General features: G+C 40.1%; 1 protein-coding gene across 10 annotated transcripts in view; it reads right to left on the bottom strand.

The window, feature by feature from the left end:
• The window catches only part of mef2cb (myocyte enhancer factor 2cb), a 209,452-nt gene that overhangs the window by 34,132 nt on the left and 155,893 nt on the right, over positions 1 to 19,427 (bottom strand). For 5 of the 10 annotated variants that reach the window (XM_061986647.2, XM_061986646.2, XM_061986651.2 and 2 more), the window contains one exon: positions 7,111 to 7,254. In XM_061986647.2, coding sequence (XP_061842631.2) covers positions 7,111 to 7,254 — 144 coding nt within the window. Of the gene's footprint in view, positions 1 to 6,831; positions 6,970 to 7,110; positions 7,255 to 19,427 lie in introns of all 10 variants that reach the window. The other 5 variants (XM_061986649.2, XM_061986656.2, XM_061986650.2 and 2 more) reach the window with 2 other exon arrangements.

Here is a 19,427-nt window from a genome sequence, read left to right as displayed (position 1 = left end):
GAGACAAGAGCGGCAAGTTTGAGTAGGCTTGAAGAACACCCCCGACGGCATTTGTTGAACAAAATAAAACAAACCACAGTGTATGAAAAACCGAGAAAACAGTCCAGGGAAATGAGGAAAAAAACAGAAAGACCCAAAAACTTAAATGGAAAAACTAACATCAGACATCCATGCACAATTGAATGAAACAGAAAACAAGACCACAAAGCAGGAGGCGGGGGGAGTGGGTACTTGAGGGGAGTACTGTACTGCCGAGAATATGAGGGAAAATGTTTAATACATGGTCACAGGTCACCGAAACTAAAGGGTGTTTAAATATCGAATTCTGGTGTCCCTTTGCGCATTCTGCAAAATAAGCTTTTTCCAAGAATTGTTCCCAACACTTAAAGGGGCTGTTCGCAATCTGCTCAAAGCTACATTTTTTTAAACCACAAAATATAACAAGAACACCACCGGGTATCTTATGTTACCGTTAGTGGTTTAAAAAAAACATTTACTGTAGATTTTTTAAAAGGTCTATATTTTTCAGAATTACTAATTATATACAAATGCCATCCCAGAAAAGCAACTGACAATTTGCAGTCATGTTGTTGTTACTATAGACAAACATTCAATGATAGCTAACGTTAGCGAGCCAAATCGTTATCATTAGCTAACAATGCACAAATGTTTATATTTAACTGCAAACATTTTTACAGATACAATTATGTACATAATCAGTCCAAGAGAAGCAACTAACACTTTGCAGTCATCTTGTTGTTATGATACAGTCAATGATAGTTCACGTTAGCCCGCCAAATTGCTATCATTAGCTAACAACACACACATGTCTATATTTAAATGTCTATGATTTTCACAGTTACTAATTATGTCCAACATCAGTCCAAGAGAAGCAACTAACAATTTGGAGTCATGTTGTCGTTACAATACAGTCAATGATAGCTAACGGGAGCTAGCCAAATTGCTATCATTAGCTGACAACACACAAATGTCTTTATTTTAATGTCTTTTAATTTTCACAGTTACTATTTATGTACAAATTCAGTTCAAGAGAAGCAACTAACAATTTACAGCCATGTTGTTGTTATAATACAGTCAATAATAGCTAACATTAGCTAGCCAAATCGCTATCATCCACTAACAAGACTTAAAGCCAATGCGCGTGCATGTGTTCCAAACGGGCGTAGTTTACGTCGTTTTGTACTAAAAATTGTAAAAAGCTGGGATATAATGCTTAAAACGCATTGGAAAAATAAACATAACAGTTTAAAACAGTCCCCTTAAGCTCACAATTATTATACCCTGGCATTGTTTTGCGTTATTGTTTTGTAATTGATTTATTTTGCTGAACATGCATCCTTTGTTCAGTCTATAAAATTAAAAACATGAGTCAAAAGATTGTAAGATATATGTTTTAACGTTAGCTAGCCAAATCGCTAAAATTAGCAACCCCACTTCTCGAAAAAACATGTTTATATCTGAATGTTTATCATTTTCACAATTGCTAATTATATTGAATACAAACAAAGAGTCCAGAGAAGCAACTAACAATGTGTGATTATGTTGTTGTTATAATAGCCTGTACGTACATTCAGTTATAGCTTACGTTATTAGCTAAACTTTATATAATGTATTAGATATAAAGACAAACGCTTCTTTTATGTGGACTACTTTGGCTCTGAAAGGCCAAATGATCATGTGCTTTGTCTTTATCCCAGCGCTGATCTGCAGTGATTATTGCAAAACAGTATTTTTGAGGCTGCAGGACTCGAATTTAATCTGAAATGATTTATTTTTCCATCTTGTGGTGCTAATGTCAAGTGTTAGTGGTATTTACTCAGATCAGCGTGAAGCCTCATCAGTAACACAAGAAGCCCCAGGCGTGTAGTTTTTTTTAAAAACATTTTTTGTGTTACTTGGCACAAGGTCTTAACCTTGGGAGTGCCCTGGAAGTGGTTGATTTTGAATGTTAGCATTAGGAAGTAGAAAATAGGGAGCTAAATTACTGCCATGTGTCTGAGACCAATATAGGGAGCATCAACGAGAACATTAACAGGGCTTATTCGGAAAAGCTTTTTCTTCGTCTTTTGTTAGTTAAAACTACCATTTGGACTCACAGACAGGGGTGGCCACACTTTTTACACTGGGGGCTGCATATTGACATAGCCCATTTTGCTATTTTTTAAACAAGGTAAAGTCCGTGTAGATATGCTGAGTTGTTATATCTACATACTGTAAACACTGCAAAAAAATATACTGCAAAATATAAGTAAATAAAAATGTACCAAACACTAGTGAAATTATCTTTCCTCACAGCGAGTTAATGTTATTTGATCCTGAATTAAGAATTCTATATCTAGAAATACCTTTAATAAAGAAATAAGTATTTCTGAATACAATCATTTTTCAACTTGCAATTCTTAAATGAAGCATCCTTGGGATGTTGCAGAATTTTTGATTTTCTTTGTGGCGAATAGCAAAATATCTTATTTAAATAGTTATTTTCTCAATTTTAACATTTTGAACTGACTGCTAAAATTAAGATTGTGATGTAAAGTAAACAACTATCCATCCATCCATTTTCTACCGCTTATTCCCTTTTGGGGTCGCGGGAGGCGCTGGAGCCTATCTCAGCTACAATCGGGCAGAAGGCGGGGTACACCCTGGACAAGTCGCCATCTCATCACAGGGCCAACACAGATAGACAGACAACATTCACACTCACATTCACACACTAGGGCCAATTTAGTGCTGCCAATCAACCTATCCCCAGGTGCATGTCTTTGGAAGTAAACAACAAGTAAACAACTACAAATAAGTAAATAGCGCTTAAAAGTAGAGACACTTTTGGAAAAAAACATTTTAAATCCTGGCAAGTGTCAATTTTTGGTTTGTCCATTTTTTAGGTTTTGCTAGCTCAGTGTGCATCCGTAGAAAACAACGGACAACCGATATGTGGTTTGAAATGTTCAGGAAGTATCCACATTACCTCACCCTTCCGATGCACACCAAGAAGTTTAACCGACAAGGTAAAGTGGATGTATTTCTTTATTCCAAATTATTTTAGTGACCGTGCTGTTAAAGTTAAAGTGAGAAGTTTGTTGATTTCAAACTGTGAGGGAACCACAGGGCGTGAGCGTGTCGGCAGGGCGTCTGAAACGAGGACAGTTCAGCTTGTTAATGTTGCATTGAATTTGTTATTAAATGTGTTTGATATACATTACTGTTTGGCGCTTGACATTGTGTTCAAAGTATACAACGTTTTCTAAAATATGGACTTTTGTCCAGGCTGCAACCCATTAATCATGTTTACATTATGTTTATGAAATGTGTTTCAGTGTATTAACTTTTCTGTTTACTAACCATAGTTCAAGAACCAAATCAGTTTATAAACTGATTCCACTGTAACAAGGGTTCTTAACCTTTTTGACCAGAGAGCCCATCGTTTCCACTACAGAGGGGTCCGGGACCCACCCAAATATTAACTCTGAAATAGTTATTCTTGATTTTAATCATATTCAATAATTATATCTAACCTACTTACAGTTTAGTCAAATGATATGAAACCATGTGTTAATCACAAAGATTACTATTCATTTAACACATAAAGCTTAGGCCGGCGGTCAGCAACCCGCGGTTCTAGAGCCACATGCGGCTCTTTAGCGCAGCCCTGGTGGCTCCATGTAGTTTTTTCTTTTTTAATGTATGGAAATGGAACAAAAATGGGGTGAAAAATATGATTTTTGTTGTAATATGGTTTCTGTAGGAGGACGAACACGACACAAACCTTCCTAATAGTTAGAAAGTCCATTGTTTAATATGTTTGTGTTTATGCTTCACTGATGAGAGTATTTGGCAAGTGCCGTTTTGTCCTACTAATTTTTTAGCAGCCCTTGAACTCACCGTTGTGTGGACTGTTACTCAAAAGTTTGTTTAAATGTACAACTTTCTCCGAAGCTGCCACAGAAAGACGTGTTTTATGCCACTCCTTCTTTGTCTAATTTTGTCCACCAAACATTTTATGCTGTGCGTGAATGCACAAAAGTGAGCTTTGTTGATGTTATTGACTTGTTGGTGTGCTAATCAGGCATATTTGGTCACTGCATGACTGCAAGCTAATCGATGCTAACATGCAATTTAGGCTAGCTGTATGTAGGTTAAAATATTTAATATAGACACTTACATCATGTGTTGTCTTCATTATAACACTAATATAAGACTTTTAAAGTCATTTTGATAGTAGGCTAATATAGCTAATATAGACACTAACATCATGTGTTGTCTTCATTATAACACTTGTATAAGACTTTAGATTTTTTGCGGCTCCAGACCGATTACTTTTTTGTATTTTTGGTCCAAAAAGGCTCTTTCAACATTTTGGGTTGCCGACCCTGGCTTAGACATAGGTCAGGCTGATTAAAAAAAAATACTGCATAAGAAGGGACTCTTAAATAACTGACAATTTTTTTTTTTTTTTCGCTAAAATAAATAAAATTATGAATATGTTTGTCAACTACACTGACAATAAAATTAAAATGCAAATCAAAATACAGCTTCACTACTTTAGTCATATTTTTTGCGCTTAAGAAACTTTTCTATGACTTTAGCTCCAGACTTTTTCTGTTTGTTTGATGTATTGTCATTACTGCCACAAGTGGTGGAAATGTGTCTTACAACTGAGTACTGTTGTGGCCCAGATATGTTTTGGCGGTCTTGGAGAATGGTTAAAAAACACCAGCTTGAATAGGTTTTTAGAATTCTGCAAAATGCATCAAAGTTGGAACACCCGAGTTGTAAAGTGTCACTCTCAGTATTAGAGAGTACTAGATCATGCAGGTGTCCGAATGTTGCACGTGTCCTTTAACGGGTGCCATGCTTCCTGTTTTTACTCATCTTCCCCCTTCAGTCGCCTGCAATCCAGAGGCCCGGCGTCTGGCAGCCGCCCTAACCACACGTTGAACTGCCATTTGTTTTATGCAGAAAACGCCCCAGACGACCGCACCCCCACCATGCCTGTACTCTCATCCCAAACGCATCTCACCCAGCTCGCCGTGACCAAACCACAGTTTTTTTGTCAGACACTACCGTTCGTCTCTGAATGATCTATGATAGAGTTATATATGTTTGCCTGTAACCGTTCCAACATGGTGCCTCGGGTCAATGGCGGGCTCTGTTTCTGTGTACAAAGCAACTTTTATTCCGCGGTCTTAGGCAAATGACTGCCAGTGTAAAACAAAATGAGATCCAGCGTGACATGCATGTATGTATTTACAGTCGTGGTCAAAAGTTTACATACATTTACAAAAATTGAGCTGTTTGGCCACAATACCCAGCAGTATGTTTGAAAGAGAAAAGGTGAGGCCTTTAATCCCAGGAACACTAATTCCTACCGTCAAGCATGGTGGTGGTAGTATTATGCTCTGGGCCTGTTTTGCTGCCAATGGAACTGGTGCTTTACAGAGAGTAAATGGGACAATGAAAAAGGAGGATTACCTGCAAATTCTTCAGGACAACCTAAAATCATCAGCCCGGAGGTTGGGTCTTGTGCGCAGTTGGGTGTTCCAACAGGACAATGACTCCAAACACTCGTCAAAAGTGGTAAATAAATGCCTAAATTAAGGATTAGAATTAAGATTTTAGAATGGCCTTCCCAAAGTCCTGACTTGAACGTGTGGACAATGCTGAATAAACTGTGCTGATCACATGGACAAAGATAAGACCTTCTGGAGGAAAGTTCTGTGGTCAGATGAACCAAAAATTGAGCCGTTTGGCCACAATACCCAGCAATATGTTTGGAGGAGAAAAGGTGAGGCCTTTAATCCCAGGAACACCAACCTACCGTCAAGCATGGTGGTGGTAGTATTATGGAACTGGTGCTTTACAGAGAGTAAATGGGACAATGAAAAAGGAGGACCACCTCCAAATTCTTTAGGACAACCTAAAGTCATCAGCCCGGAGGTTGGGTCTTGGGTGCAGTTGGGTGTTCCAACAGGACAATGACCCCAAACAGATGTCAAAAGTGGTATAGGAATGGCTAAATCAGGCTAAGATTAAGGTTTTAGAATAGCCTTCCCAAAGTCCTGACAATGCTGAAGAAACAAGTCCATGTCAGAAAACCAACACATTTAGCTGAACTGCACCAATTTTGTCAAGAGGAGTGGTCAAAAATTCAACCAGAAGTTTGTGGATGGCTACCAAAAGCGCCTTATTGCAGTGAAACTTGCCAAGGGACATGTAAGCAAATATTAACATTGCTGTATGTATACTTTTGACCCAGCAGATTTGGTCACATTTTCAGTAGACCCATAATAAAGTCATAAAAGAACCAAACTTCATGAATGTTTTTTTGTGGCCAACAAGTATGTGCTCCAATCACTCTATCACAGAAAAATAAAAGTTGTAGAAATAATTGTAAACTCAAGACATCCATGACATTATGTTCTTTACAAGTGTATGTAAACTTTTGACCACGACTGTGTGTATGTGCACGAGCAAAGTAAACCTTTGACGAATCATGTCCATGCGAGAAGCGAGGGGTCACGGCAAACAGCTTCACGGTGGGAGCCCCGAGTGAAAGTCTGCAATTATGAAGCAAATATGGCCTGCCGGTTGTGGCTGAAGTTATGTCAAATTAGAGGACCTCTCCTCAATAAGCAAAATCCGAGAGCTGTAATCTTTTCCCCGCTGTATGTAGACATTGTAATCTGCGGTCTTACTCTCGCTCGCAGTTTATGTGTTTAGTCTGGTGGCAAACAATGGCGGTTAGCTGGGTTAGCAGCACAACACCAACTGGCCAGTCAGCATTTTTGTTAGCGCGACGTCCGTACTTACAGGTATCTTATGGCTTTTAATCATGTGATCGAACTCCTCGTTAATCTGTTTGTATTTCTCCTCAGTGTGAGGGGTGAGGATCAGAGAGGACTCGAGCTCCGGGCTCTCGCCACCTTTGTTCTCCTTCTTGTTCAAAGCCTGCCGGGGTCCCACGACCGACGGAGGAAGACAAAAGGGGGGGTAGACGGATGACGGGGAGACATGACGGAAACGAGGAGGAGGAAGGGAGAGAGGAAAGAAAGACGTGAGGAAGGCTGAGGTTGAGTAGAAGGTACTTACACACAGTCTCTGTCTGCTGATCATCAGATCTATGTCCTCGTTTATTTTCCTGTATTTGTCCTCGGACTCGGGGCTGTGGCCGACCGAGTCGTCCGCGTCGGGGTCGGGGCTGTCGCAGCCATTTAGGCCCTTCTTTCTCAACGTCTGCAAACAAAACAGTGGCACAACACAGTTGAGGGACTCGGCGGGCTTCAGGAACGGCGACCCAGGCGAGCACTTCGGGAAGGGTGAGGAAGGAAACGTGGTGACCCTGACAGAACCCTGTTAGCCGGGCCCAGTCTAAACCCCAGCATGAGGTGTGACGTTGACATATTTGTGAACTGGAAACAAGACATCTGACCAATAATGACACAGATTATTTGCTTTTTAGACTGTGGTTAACTACAACAGTTCACTACAAGGTAGTGTTGTCCCGATACCAATATTTGTATTTCGATACTTTTCGGTAGTTTTCTAAATAAAGGGGAGCACAAAAAATTGCATTATTGGCTTTACTTTAACAAAAAATCTTAGGGTACATTAAACATATGTTTCTTATTGCAATTTTGTTCTTAAATAAAATAGTAAACATACAAGACAACTTGTCTTTTATTAGTAAGTATGCAAACAAAGGCTCATAATTAGTCTGCTGATGTATGCAGTAACATATTGTGTCATTTATCATTCTACTAATTGGTAGAACATTAATTATTAATCTACTTGTTCATTTACTGTTAATATCTGCTTATTTACTCTTTTAACATGTTCTATCTACACTTCTGTTAAAATGTAATAATCACTTATTCTTCTGTTGTTTGGATACTTTACATTAGTTTTGGATGATACCACAAATGTGGGTATCGATCCGATACCAAGTAGTTACAGGATCATACATTGGTCATATTCAAAGTCCTCATGTGTCCAGGGACATATTTCCTGAGTTTATAAACATAATATGAAGTTGAAAAAAAATAAAAAAAGATTTAGTGATGCTAAAAAAATATCTATGTAATCATAGTTGTATCGAGTAGATACGCTCTTGTACTTGGTATCACTACAGTGGATGTTAGGTGTAGATCCACCAATGACGTTTGTTTACATTCAGGTACAGCGTCATTAGCGGTGAGGCCGGTGAGCTACGGTGTGTAGTGAAGCATGTTTAGCTATTCCTCGTCCTGCAGGGATGATACTTGTAAGAAACATACTTTATTTGTCACTATGGAGGCCAGGATTAGTGATATAGATGTAGCTAAAACACTGCAGACTGTGGATGGACTTTTGCCGCTAGCTAGCTAGCCATGTCTTAAAGCACCTCTTCCTGAGGGCGTATCAGTGTTATAACTTCACCTTTATCTTTAGTTTTTAAGCCAAAATGCGTCCGTTCTCCCTTTTCTGTCTACACTCTGTGTCTGTTTGTAAGTACTCCGTGTGTGTGCGCTGCCGAACATGCTCCTCTGCTCGTAAAACCCGCAATGTCACGACGTGACGACAACAGGGGTGCGAGTGGGGACTGGTACTTTTTAGAGGCGGTATAGTACCGAATATGATTCATTAGTATCGTGGTACTATACTAATACCGGTAAATCGTACAACCATACTATAAAGTTACATTTGCAGTCATATTGTAACGATAGGCAATACATTCAATGATAGCTAAGGTTAGCTAGCCAAACCGTTTTACAACACACAAGGCTAATGTATGTGCGTGTTAGCTCAAAAACGTTTTATTTAGAACTTATTGTATGAATGTTTCTTTGTAGGAATGTGTTTGTTTTTTTCCGGCTCAAAAACAACAAAAATATACCTTTTGTTAGATTTAAAAAAAATACATGTTTTAAATTCTAAATATATATATATATATATATATATATATAAATATACACAAATACAACTGTACATTTTTGTGGTGTGCAATACAGATTTTGGTGTTTTTTGTTTTATTCTATTTATTAAAACATATGGGTGCGCTATATGTTGTATTTATTAAAAAAATGTTGTGTTCCATTACATTTTACTTCTGTTACTGTATGTAAAAACCTGCACTGCCACATCGTAATTTCCCCATTGTGGTATAAACAAAAGTTTATCTTATAGTATATATATATATATATATATATATATATATATATATATATATATATATATATATATATATATATATATACAGTATGTATAATATACACGTATATATTTATATATACATATACATGCCGGACAGACCTGGCAGGCCCAAACGCATTGTGAGGGTTTGCTGGGAACGTCTGTCAGAGTCTCCTGTCGGAGAGAGTTTCAATTCCCACCTCCGGAAGAACTTTGAACATGTCACGAGGGAGGTGCTGGACATTGAGTCCGAATGGACCATGTTCCGCGCCTCTATTGTCGAGGCGGCTGATTGGAGCTGTGGCCGCAAGGTAGTTGGTGCTTGTCGTGGCGGTAATCCTAGAACCCGTTGGTGGACACCGGCGGTGAGGGATGCCGTCAAGCTGAAGAAGGAGTCCTATCGGGTTCTTTTGGCTCATAGGACTCCTGAGGCAGCGGACAGGTACCGACAGGCCAAGCGGTGTGCGGCTTCAGCGGTCGCAGAGACAAAAACTCGGACATGGGAGGAGTTCGGTGAGGCCATGGAAAACGACTTCCGGACGGCTTCGAAGCAATTCTGGACCACCATCCGCCGCCTCAGGAAGGGGAAGCAGTGCACTACCAACACCGTGTATGGCGAGGATGGTGTTCTGCTGACCTCGACTGCGGATGTTGTGGATCGGTGGAGGGAATACTTCGAAGACCTCCTCAATCCCACCAACACGTCTTCCTATGAGGTAGCAGTGCCTGGGGAGTCTGTGGTGGGCTCTCCTATTTCTGGGGCTGTGGTTGCTGAGGGAGTTAAAAAGCTCCTCGGTGGCAAGGCCCCGGGGGTGGATGAGATCCGCCCGGAGTTCCTTAAGGCTCTGGATGCTGTGGGGCTGTCTTGGTTGACAAGACTCTGCAGCATCGCGTGGACATCGGGGGCGGTACCACTGGATTGGCAGACCGGGGTGGTGGTTCCTCTCTTTAAGAAGGGGAACCGGAGGGTGTGTTCTAACTATCGTGGGATCACACTCCTCAGCCTTCCCGGTAAGGTCTATTCAGGTGTACTGGAGAGGAGGCTACGCCGGATAGTCGAACCTCGGATTCAGGAGGAACAGTGTGGTTTTCGTCCTGGTCGTGGAACTGTGGACCAGCTCTATACTCTCGGCAGGGTCCTTGAGGGTGCATGGGAGTTTGCCCAACCAGTCTACATGTGTTTTGTGGACTTGGAGAAGGCATTCGACCGTGTCCCTCGGGAAGTCCTGTGGGGAGTGCTCAGAGAGTATGGGGTATCGGACTGTCTGATTGTGGCAGTCCGCTCCCTGTATGATCAGTGCCAGAGCTTGGTCCGCATTGCCGGTAGTAAGTCGGACACGTTTCCAGTGAGGGTTGGACCCCGCCAAGGCTGCCCTTTGTCACCGATTCTGTTCATAACTTTTATGGACAGAATTTCTAGGCGCAGTCAAGGCGTTGAGGGGATCTGGTTTGGTGGCTGCAGGATTAGGTCTCTGCTTTTTGCAGATGATGTGGTCCTGATGGCTTCATGTGGTCAGGATCTTCAGCTCTCACCGGATCGGTTCGCAGCTGAGTGTGAAGCGACCGGGATGAGAATCAGCACCTCCAAGTCCGAGTCCATGGTTCTCGCCCGGAAAAGGGTGGAGTGCCATCCCCGGGTCGGGGAGGAGATCTTGCCCCAAGTGGAGGAGTTCAAGTACCTCGGAGTCTTGTTCACGAGTGAGGGAAGAGTGGATCGTGAGATCGACAGGCGGATCGGTGCGGCGTCTTCAGTAATGCGGACGCTGTATCGATCCGTTGTGGTGAAGAAGGAGCTGAGCCGGAAGGCAAAGCTCTCAATTTACCGGTCGATCTACGTTCCCATCCTCACCTATGGTCATGAGCTTTGGGTTATGACCGAAAGGACAAGATCACGGGTACAAGCGGCCGAAATGAGTTTCCTCCGCCGGGTGGCGGGGCTCTCCCTTAGAGATAGGGTGAGAAGCTCTGCCATCCGGGGGGAGCTCAAAGTAAAGCCGCTGCTCCTCCACATCGAGAGGAGCCAGATGAGGTGGCTCGGGCATCTGGTCAGGATGCCACCCGAGCGCCTCCCTAAGGAGGTGTTTAGGGCATGTCCGACCGGTAGGAGGCCACGAGGAAGACCCAGGACACGTTGGGAAGACTATGTCTCCCGGCTGGCCTGGGAACGCCTCGGGATCCCCCGGGAGGAGCTGGACGAAGTGGCTGGGGAGAGGGAAGTCTGGGCTTCCCTGCTTAAGCTGCTGCCCCCGCGACCCGACCTCGGATAAGCGGAAGAAGATGGATGGATGGATGGATGGATATATATATATATATACATATATATATATACATATATATATATACATATATATATATATATATATATATATATATATATATATATATATATATATATATATATATATATATTTTATATATAGACATGCATGATATATATATATATATATATTATATATAGACATGTATGATATATGTATTTATATATATGCATATATATAAGTGTATATTATACATATATATATATATATACATATATGTATGTATATATATACATATATAAATATATATATTATATATATATGTATACATATATACATACATATGTATATATATATGTATGTATATATATATATACAAATATATATGAATATATATATACATATATATGTATATTATACATATCTAAATGCATATATGTCAATATATATATATTATACATGTCTATATACGTACATATACATATATATATACACAGGCCCGGCCCTAACCAATCTGGCGCCCTAGGCAAGATTTTAGGTGGCGCCCCACCACATCGGCAGTGAAGTGTATATACTCACAAGAAACTGAATAGCTTTGTCTTTGACCTTTTTTTTTTACTTACAACTATACCTAATATATAAAGGGGTGGAAAAGTGACTATTACCTGCAGGGCAAACATTAGCTAACCAGAAGGCAATAACAATGTAAACAAAAAACACCTGCTTAAAAGATCTAATACAAATGTCCCTGAGGAATGTAAGGTGGGAGTACTGTAATTACCTAACGTTACATTATTATTTTCCATAACAATTTAGCCCCCTCCACAATATTAACCCGACGTTAAAACAGAACTAGCTATTTATTGATTAGCAATTGCCGAATCATGTAACATTAGCTTAATGCTAAAAAGCCAGCTACTATCACATTCTGTAACAGACAAATAATTTCATGTAGGCTAACGTTACCTACCTGCTACCTCTGTCTTTTCTCGTTTCTCCTCCTCTTCTTTTCTCTTTTTTCTTCCCTGGGCACCTGACAGTTTTGGCCGTTTTGACATCTTGTGTTGATTTATTGATGTGGTGACGTCCAAAAAGAGACATGATACGGGAAGGGAGGGGGCGCACCGTGCAGGGGGGGGGGGGGGGGGGGCGTAATGTTGTAACAAATAATATTTCTAATAAATAGGCTTTACTTTGCATTTTAATTAACGTGGGATTATTTTTTTGTATTTAGAAATAATAGTACCAACTTTTTTTTTTTTTTTCTCTCCAACATTTGTGGCACTGGCGTGGCGCCCCCTGATGGACGGCGCCCTTAGCATTTGCCTATACGGCCTATGCCACGGGCCGGCCCTGTATCTACATATATATATATATATATATATATATATATATATATTATACATGTCTATATATATATATAGTGTATATATATATATATATTATACATGTCTATATATATATATATATATATATATATATATATATATATTATACATGTCTATATATATATGTATTTATATATATATATATATATATATATATATATATATATATATATATATATATATGTATATATATACATATATCTACATACATATATGTCAATATATATGTATATTATACATGTCTATTTATATATATACATTATACATGTCTATATACATATGTCAATATATATATTTATAGTTATATATATATATATATATATATATATATATATATATATATATATATATATATATATATATATATATATATATATATATATATATATATATTCCATCCCATCCATTTTCTACCGCTTATTCCCTTCGGGGTCGCGGGGGGCACTGGAGCCTATCTCAGCTACAATCGGGCGGAAGGCGGGGTACACCCTGGACAAGTCGCCACCTCATCACAGGGCCAACACAGATAGACAGACAACATTCACACTCACATCCACACACTAGGGCCAATTTAGTGTTGCCAATCAACCTATCCCCAGGTGCATGTCTTTGGAGGTGGGAGGAAGCCGGAGTACCCGGAGGGAACCCACGCAGTCACGGGGAGAACATGCAAAATCCACACAGAAAGATCCCGAGCGCAGGATTGAACCCCAGACTACTCAGGACCTTCGTATTGTGAGGCAGATGCACTAACCCCTCTGCCACCGTGCTGCCCGCTATATATATATATTAATTGTCTATATTTTCTAAATTACTATTTACATTAATTAAAAACGGCTTGTGAAAGTCTGGCGTTTATGGCTGTCTCGAACACAAAAATCGAGTCCCAGAGAAGCAACCAACAACTCGCAGTCATATTGTTGTTATGAAAGAATAAATGTTCCATACTAGCTGACATCCATCCATCCACTTTCTACCGCTTGTCCCTTTTGGGGTCGCGGGGGGTCGCTGAGATTCGGGCGGAAGGCGGGGTAATAGCTGACATTAGTCGCTAAACTTTGACATCACATGTTATGTGGGGGTTAGTTTGCTTGCTTTTAAGATTGCAAACACCCCCCTTTAACTGCATTGAAACAATGGTATTGTTCAATACTGAGGATGTCTTTGTTGCTTGTGCACTTGTGATCTAGGGCTATATATTGATTGATTGATTGATTGAATAAACAACAACAAAATTCAGCTTTGTAAAATGGGACCATTTCATATGATTCTTTTGGTAACACTTAAGGATGGGGAACATATTCTAAGTAACAAAGACTTAATTTAGAGTTATTTGGACACTAGGGGAACATATAAGGGTTAGGGCAGAGCCGGCCCAAGGTATAAGCGTACTAAGCGCTTGCTTAGGGGCCCGCGGCCACCAGGGGGCCCCCAAAAGCAATTAACAAAAAAGTATTATTTTTTATTTTTTGCATGTACGAGTCTGACTGATGATTTCTAAATGATCAAAGATATATTATTGTACAAAAACACAATTTTAGGTCAACATTTGCACATTGCTGTTTCAGGTTTTTGTTACCAAAAATAATAAAGTGAATCAGAATCAGCTTTATTGTCCAGTTATGTTTAACACACATGGAATTTAACTTCAGTAGACTGTGCTCTCTTTGTACAAAGTAAACATTAAATATGAACAATTAACTAAAAATATAAACTAGTAATTAAAGACTAATATGTACAAGACTGATGAGACAAGATGACACTTTTACTGTAAATACAAAGCTTTATCACTTGGACTGTTCAACCCCAGGCCACTCTTGTAGCTGAATGTTTTCTACATTTTAAGATTAGGAACCATATGTGGCACTCTGGACATCATTCGTTCATTCATTGGTATTATTTATGTTCTTAACTGGGCCACCCCCATATCTTTATAAAATACATGCCAGGCTGACAATAGGATAATGTAAACAACACTGCCAGAGCCGCAATGAGTTTATATATTATTTATATATTATTGGCAGAAATAGAGGGCCCCAAAATCAAATTTTGCTTAGGGCCCCATGGAGGCTTGGGCCGGCACTGGGTTAGGGTTAGGGTTACTAATAAGCAATAATTCTGACTCTTAGTTAATGGCTTACTGGTTGTATAATAAGGCCATGCAGAATAAGGCATTAATAAGTACTTAATAATGACTAATTAAGAGCTGATATGCAAGTAATTAATGGTGAATATGTTCCCCATACTAAAGTGTTACCGATTTTTTGTGCAATTTGTTTTTTAATTTAATTTAGTATCAAATAGAAGTCCAGTATAAAAAATACTCAACATACTTATTATACTTTTTTTTTTTAACATTTTATAAATGTTTAATTACAAATGTGCATTAAGGTCATGAAGCGAGGCTTCAACATCACTGAAGGCAGCAATTTCCTTTTTGGCCACCTGATGGCCACCTGCCCCTATTAGAGCTGTGCATGAGCGCCGAGGTCCACCCCTGAGAAGACGCCTCTGTCCTTCATTTTACATACTGTCGATTGTACCCTAACAATGGAGATTTCTGACGTGCCTGCAAGTAGGCTACTGCCGATAGACGTTCATTTGTAAAAGTGAGACAAAGACAAGTCTGCGAGTGGAGAAAAGTACGGTAGCTGACAGTTCCAGATCTCATCAAAGGCAGACCCCTCCCCCCCACTCTACTTCGCCACTTCTAACCACCATCACCACTAACTCACCCCCCTCTATCTATCGTCTCCCCCTGGCTTTAATAAAGGGAGATTAGTCTACCGGAGGAATATCGCGGGTCTGCTTCTGTCGACGTAGTCATTGCTTCACACTGCGCTCTCCTACTTTCATCTGAGGCTCCATATCAGACAGACGTAATTAAATTTACTTTAGTACACCCTGTATTTGATGCTGATCAAGTGTGTGTGTGTGTGTGTGAAGGGAAAATGATTGCGCACGCCAGAGTAGGTGTGTAAAGGAGGAAGGTAGATGCCGAGATAAGTTAATCTCAGTGAACTTCTCTTCCTCTCATTTGTTTGTCTGCGGCGGCTCACAGCGGAGATACGGGCCACGCCGGCTGCTCCATCAGCGCGGCGGCGGCGGCGGTGACAGGGAGCGATCTGCCTGCTTAGAAAACAAATAACGATCCACTCATCTCTCATGTCAGCACAACAAAGGCCTGTTTGGAATGTGGTTTTAGTGAACTTAGAGGGCTGCGTTTGGTGCGCGCGCGCGCGTGTGATCGTTGTTTGATTCCGGCGGCGTCTCGTGGCGAGGCAGCTACTGTATAAGCGTGTCAACATTGTCTGGTTCTCTCCGGATCCTCGCTTGCACCCCCCCCCCCCCCCCCTCCAAAAAAAAAGGAGTGGAAATCTGCAATTGTGAATTTGAAAGCCTCTCTTGCATGTCTGACAGTCTTCAGGAAATCACACCAAACAAACGGCGAGGAGATCTGACTTCTAACAGCGCTGCCGTGAATCACGGCTTCATCTCGAGGTGTGTGTGTCAAAAGAAGAAAAGGGTTGCGGAAGTTCATCACGCTGTCTTTTTTGGCAAGGGCGTGAAGAGAAGCTTCTTTTTTTTTTTTTTTTTTAACTTTGGTGCAGTTGCATTGTGGTGCTGGTGATGCGTCATATTCAACTGACAAGAGTTTAACCTCTGGCCTTTCTCTGTTTACAGGAGAAACCAAAACTTTTCCTCCAAACTTGTACAATCCACGTGCAGAACACAGTAGGCGATTGACTGTCGCATGCGCTACTTGTCTACCACCAGCAGAGGCGCTGTTGAATCCATTTTAAATAGTTTGTAGCAGAGGTGGGACCAAGTCATTGTTTTGCAAGTCACAAGTAAGTCTCAAGTCTTTGCCCTCAAGTCCGAGTCAAGTCCCGAGTCAAGACAGGCAAGCCCCGAGTCAAGTCCAAAGTCAAGACTGGAAAGTCTCAAGTCAAGTCCTAAGTCCTGCATTTTGAGTTTCGAGTCCTTTCAAGTCCTTTTAACCACAGACTAATATATTAACACAGATTGTGTATGCTTTTCAAACGCTGTATTTATTTATTAAAACAAGTGCATTTTAAATTGCAGGAAAGAAAATTGTGCTGACATTGCACTTTATAATAGCACTATTAACCAGTCATTTTAAACATTAACTCATTCCTTTACAGAACAAACACATTAAAAAATAAAGTGCAAATGTACTTATTTGTACAAAAGTGTTAACATTGAAAAAACATGACATATACGTGAACATAACAAAAAAGTTGTACTTTTTATATGTCAGGGCCCTATGCTGCATTGCATTTGCAAAAGACCAAATTAGCCAAGAGTCTGTCAGTCATTTGTGCACGATGGGGGCGTAGTATGATGCCACCATGGCTGAAAACTCGCTCCACTGGAGCACTGGAGGCAGGCACTGCCAAGACTCTCATGGCCACTCGGAACAGTGAAGGAAGAGTCTTCATGTTCAATGCCCAGAACAAAAGGGGGGAGAGAGTTGTTTGGGGTTGGTGCACTACTTGTAAGTGTATCTTGTGTTTTTTATGTTGATTTAATTAAAAAAAGAAAGAAAAAAAAATATATATATTTCTTGTGCGGCCCGATACCAATCGATCCACGGACCAGTAGCGGGCCACGGCCCGGTGGTTGGGGACCACTGAGGTAAACAACCAACAGAATATCAGAAAGCTAGCTAAAACAGTACACATATTCATAATATAGTATACATTTTAACTGACCTTTATTTTACCATTTTTGTCTTTTTTTAGGTGGCTAAAATACGTGTGATATATTGACTAACCCTGCTTAAAAAAAAATCACTGAACAAAAAGTATGAATAAGGTAGTGAACTGCAACAGATTCCCGTGTTTGCAATAACGTTATAACGTTAGCAGTGAGTTTACAGCCTCACTGATTTAACTACACAGCAAATAAAAGTCACGTTACTTAGCCAATAAACGTTATCTTACATTCAAAACTTACCGTTCTTTGTGCAACTTCAAATGCCGGACGAAGTTGGAAGTTGTTGCGTCTCCATCAGTAATTTTCGAACCGCATGTGTTGCATACTGCAAACCGTTTTGTGTTGATCACCTCGTAATTTTTATACCCAAACGAAATTATTTTAGGTATCATTTTTTGTTCACTGGCGTGTGGTTTGGACATGTCTTCTTCGTTGGTTGTCCTGCAATTTGATTGGATGAATGCTGTGTGATGAAAACAAAGTAGATCTAATTTGATTGGCTGTTGTACTGAGAGCACACCAGCTGACACACGCAACGCTGATAGACAAGTACACAATGAAAAATACGGAGCGCTCCCGAATAACTTTTTCATCTTTGGGTTTTGGGGAAAGTAGCAAGTCATGTCAAGTCATGTCAATTCAAAAGGCTCAAGTCCAAGTGAAGTCACAAGTCATTGATGTTAAAGTCTAAGTCCAGTTGCAAGTCTTTTTACATTTTGTCAAGTCGAGTCTAAAGTCATCAAATTCATGACTCGAGTCTGACTCGAGTCCAAGTCATGTGACTCGAGTCCACACCTCTGGTTTGTAGTATAAGGCTACGTCTACACTAAGCCGGATAACCCCTTAAACCAGTGGTATCAAGGGGTTATTTTTAGTGACGAGAATTTTTTTTTAACATGTTTTTTGTTGTTGGTTTTTTTTATACAAATACATATGTCATTTCATTTTAAAACCCAGGCAAGCATCACATAAACATACTAAAAAAAGAGGAATAAATAACGTCTCTTACGGCGGAACACCATCTCTATACCGACGTAATAAACAAATCGCGTGGTCCCGCCCACCAGAAAGCAGAAGACTATCAGAAATCAGAAAGTAGCCAGCTACCCTAATTTCTAATCTCAACTCAACGTTGAGCATGACTTAAGAGTGGCAGTATCAAGCCTGCAACCCCGCTTTGAAAACAAGTGCAGTGCAAAACAGGCTCATTGCAGCCACTAACGCTGTGATGAAACTCTTTTTTTTTTAGCAAGGTAACTGTTCATCTTTTTACCAAATGGCTGCATTTTCTTTTCTTTTTTGCACATAAGTTCAATACTTTAAGATGTGTTATCTTTATGAAAAATACATATTTATGTTATGTCAATAAATCTAAACTTGACTAATTCTGTGACTATTGTGACTGATTTTTTTTTTTCATCTGAAGGGGGGCCTGACAGAAAAAGTTTGAGAACCACTGCCTTAAAGCAGTGTTTTTCAACCGTTATTGAGCCAAGGCACATTTTTTTCATAGAAAAAATCCGGAGGCACACCACCAGCAGAAATCATTAAAAAATGAAACTCAGTAGACGATAAAAAGTTGTCGTCGCAATTGTTGGATATGAATTTAAAGCATAACCAACCATGCATCACTATAGCTCTTGTCTCAAAGTAGGCCTACTGTTACAACGTGTCACATCATGCCGTGACTTATTTTGAGTTTTTTGGTGTTTTCCTGTGTGTAGTGTTTTAATTCTTGTCTTGCGCTCCTATTTTTGGTGCAGTTTCATGTCTTCCTTTGAGCGCTATTCCCCGCACCTGCTTTGTTTTAGCGATCACGAATATTTAAGTTGTTGCTATCTTTTTTTGTGTG

This window comes from Nerophis lumbriciformis, linkage group LG12, assembly GCF_033978685.3.
Source record: "Nerophis lumbriciformis linkage group LG12, RoL_Nlum_v2.1, whole genome shotgun sequence".
Taxonomy (NCBI): Eukaryota; Metazoa; Chordata; class Actinopteri; order Syngnathiformes; family Syngnathidae; genus Nerophis; species Nerophis lumbriciformis.
This window is presented reverse-complemented; position numbering and strand designations above follow the sequence as displayed.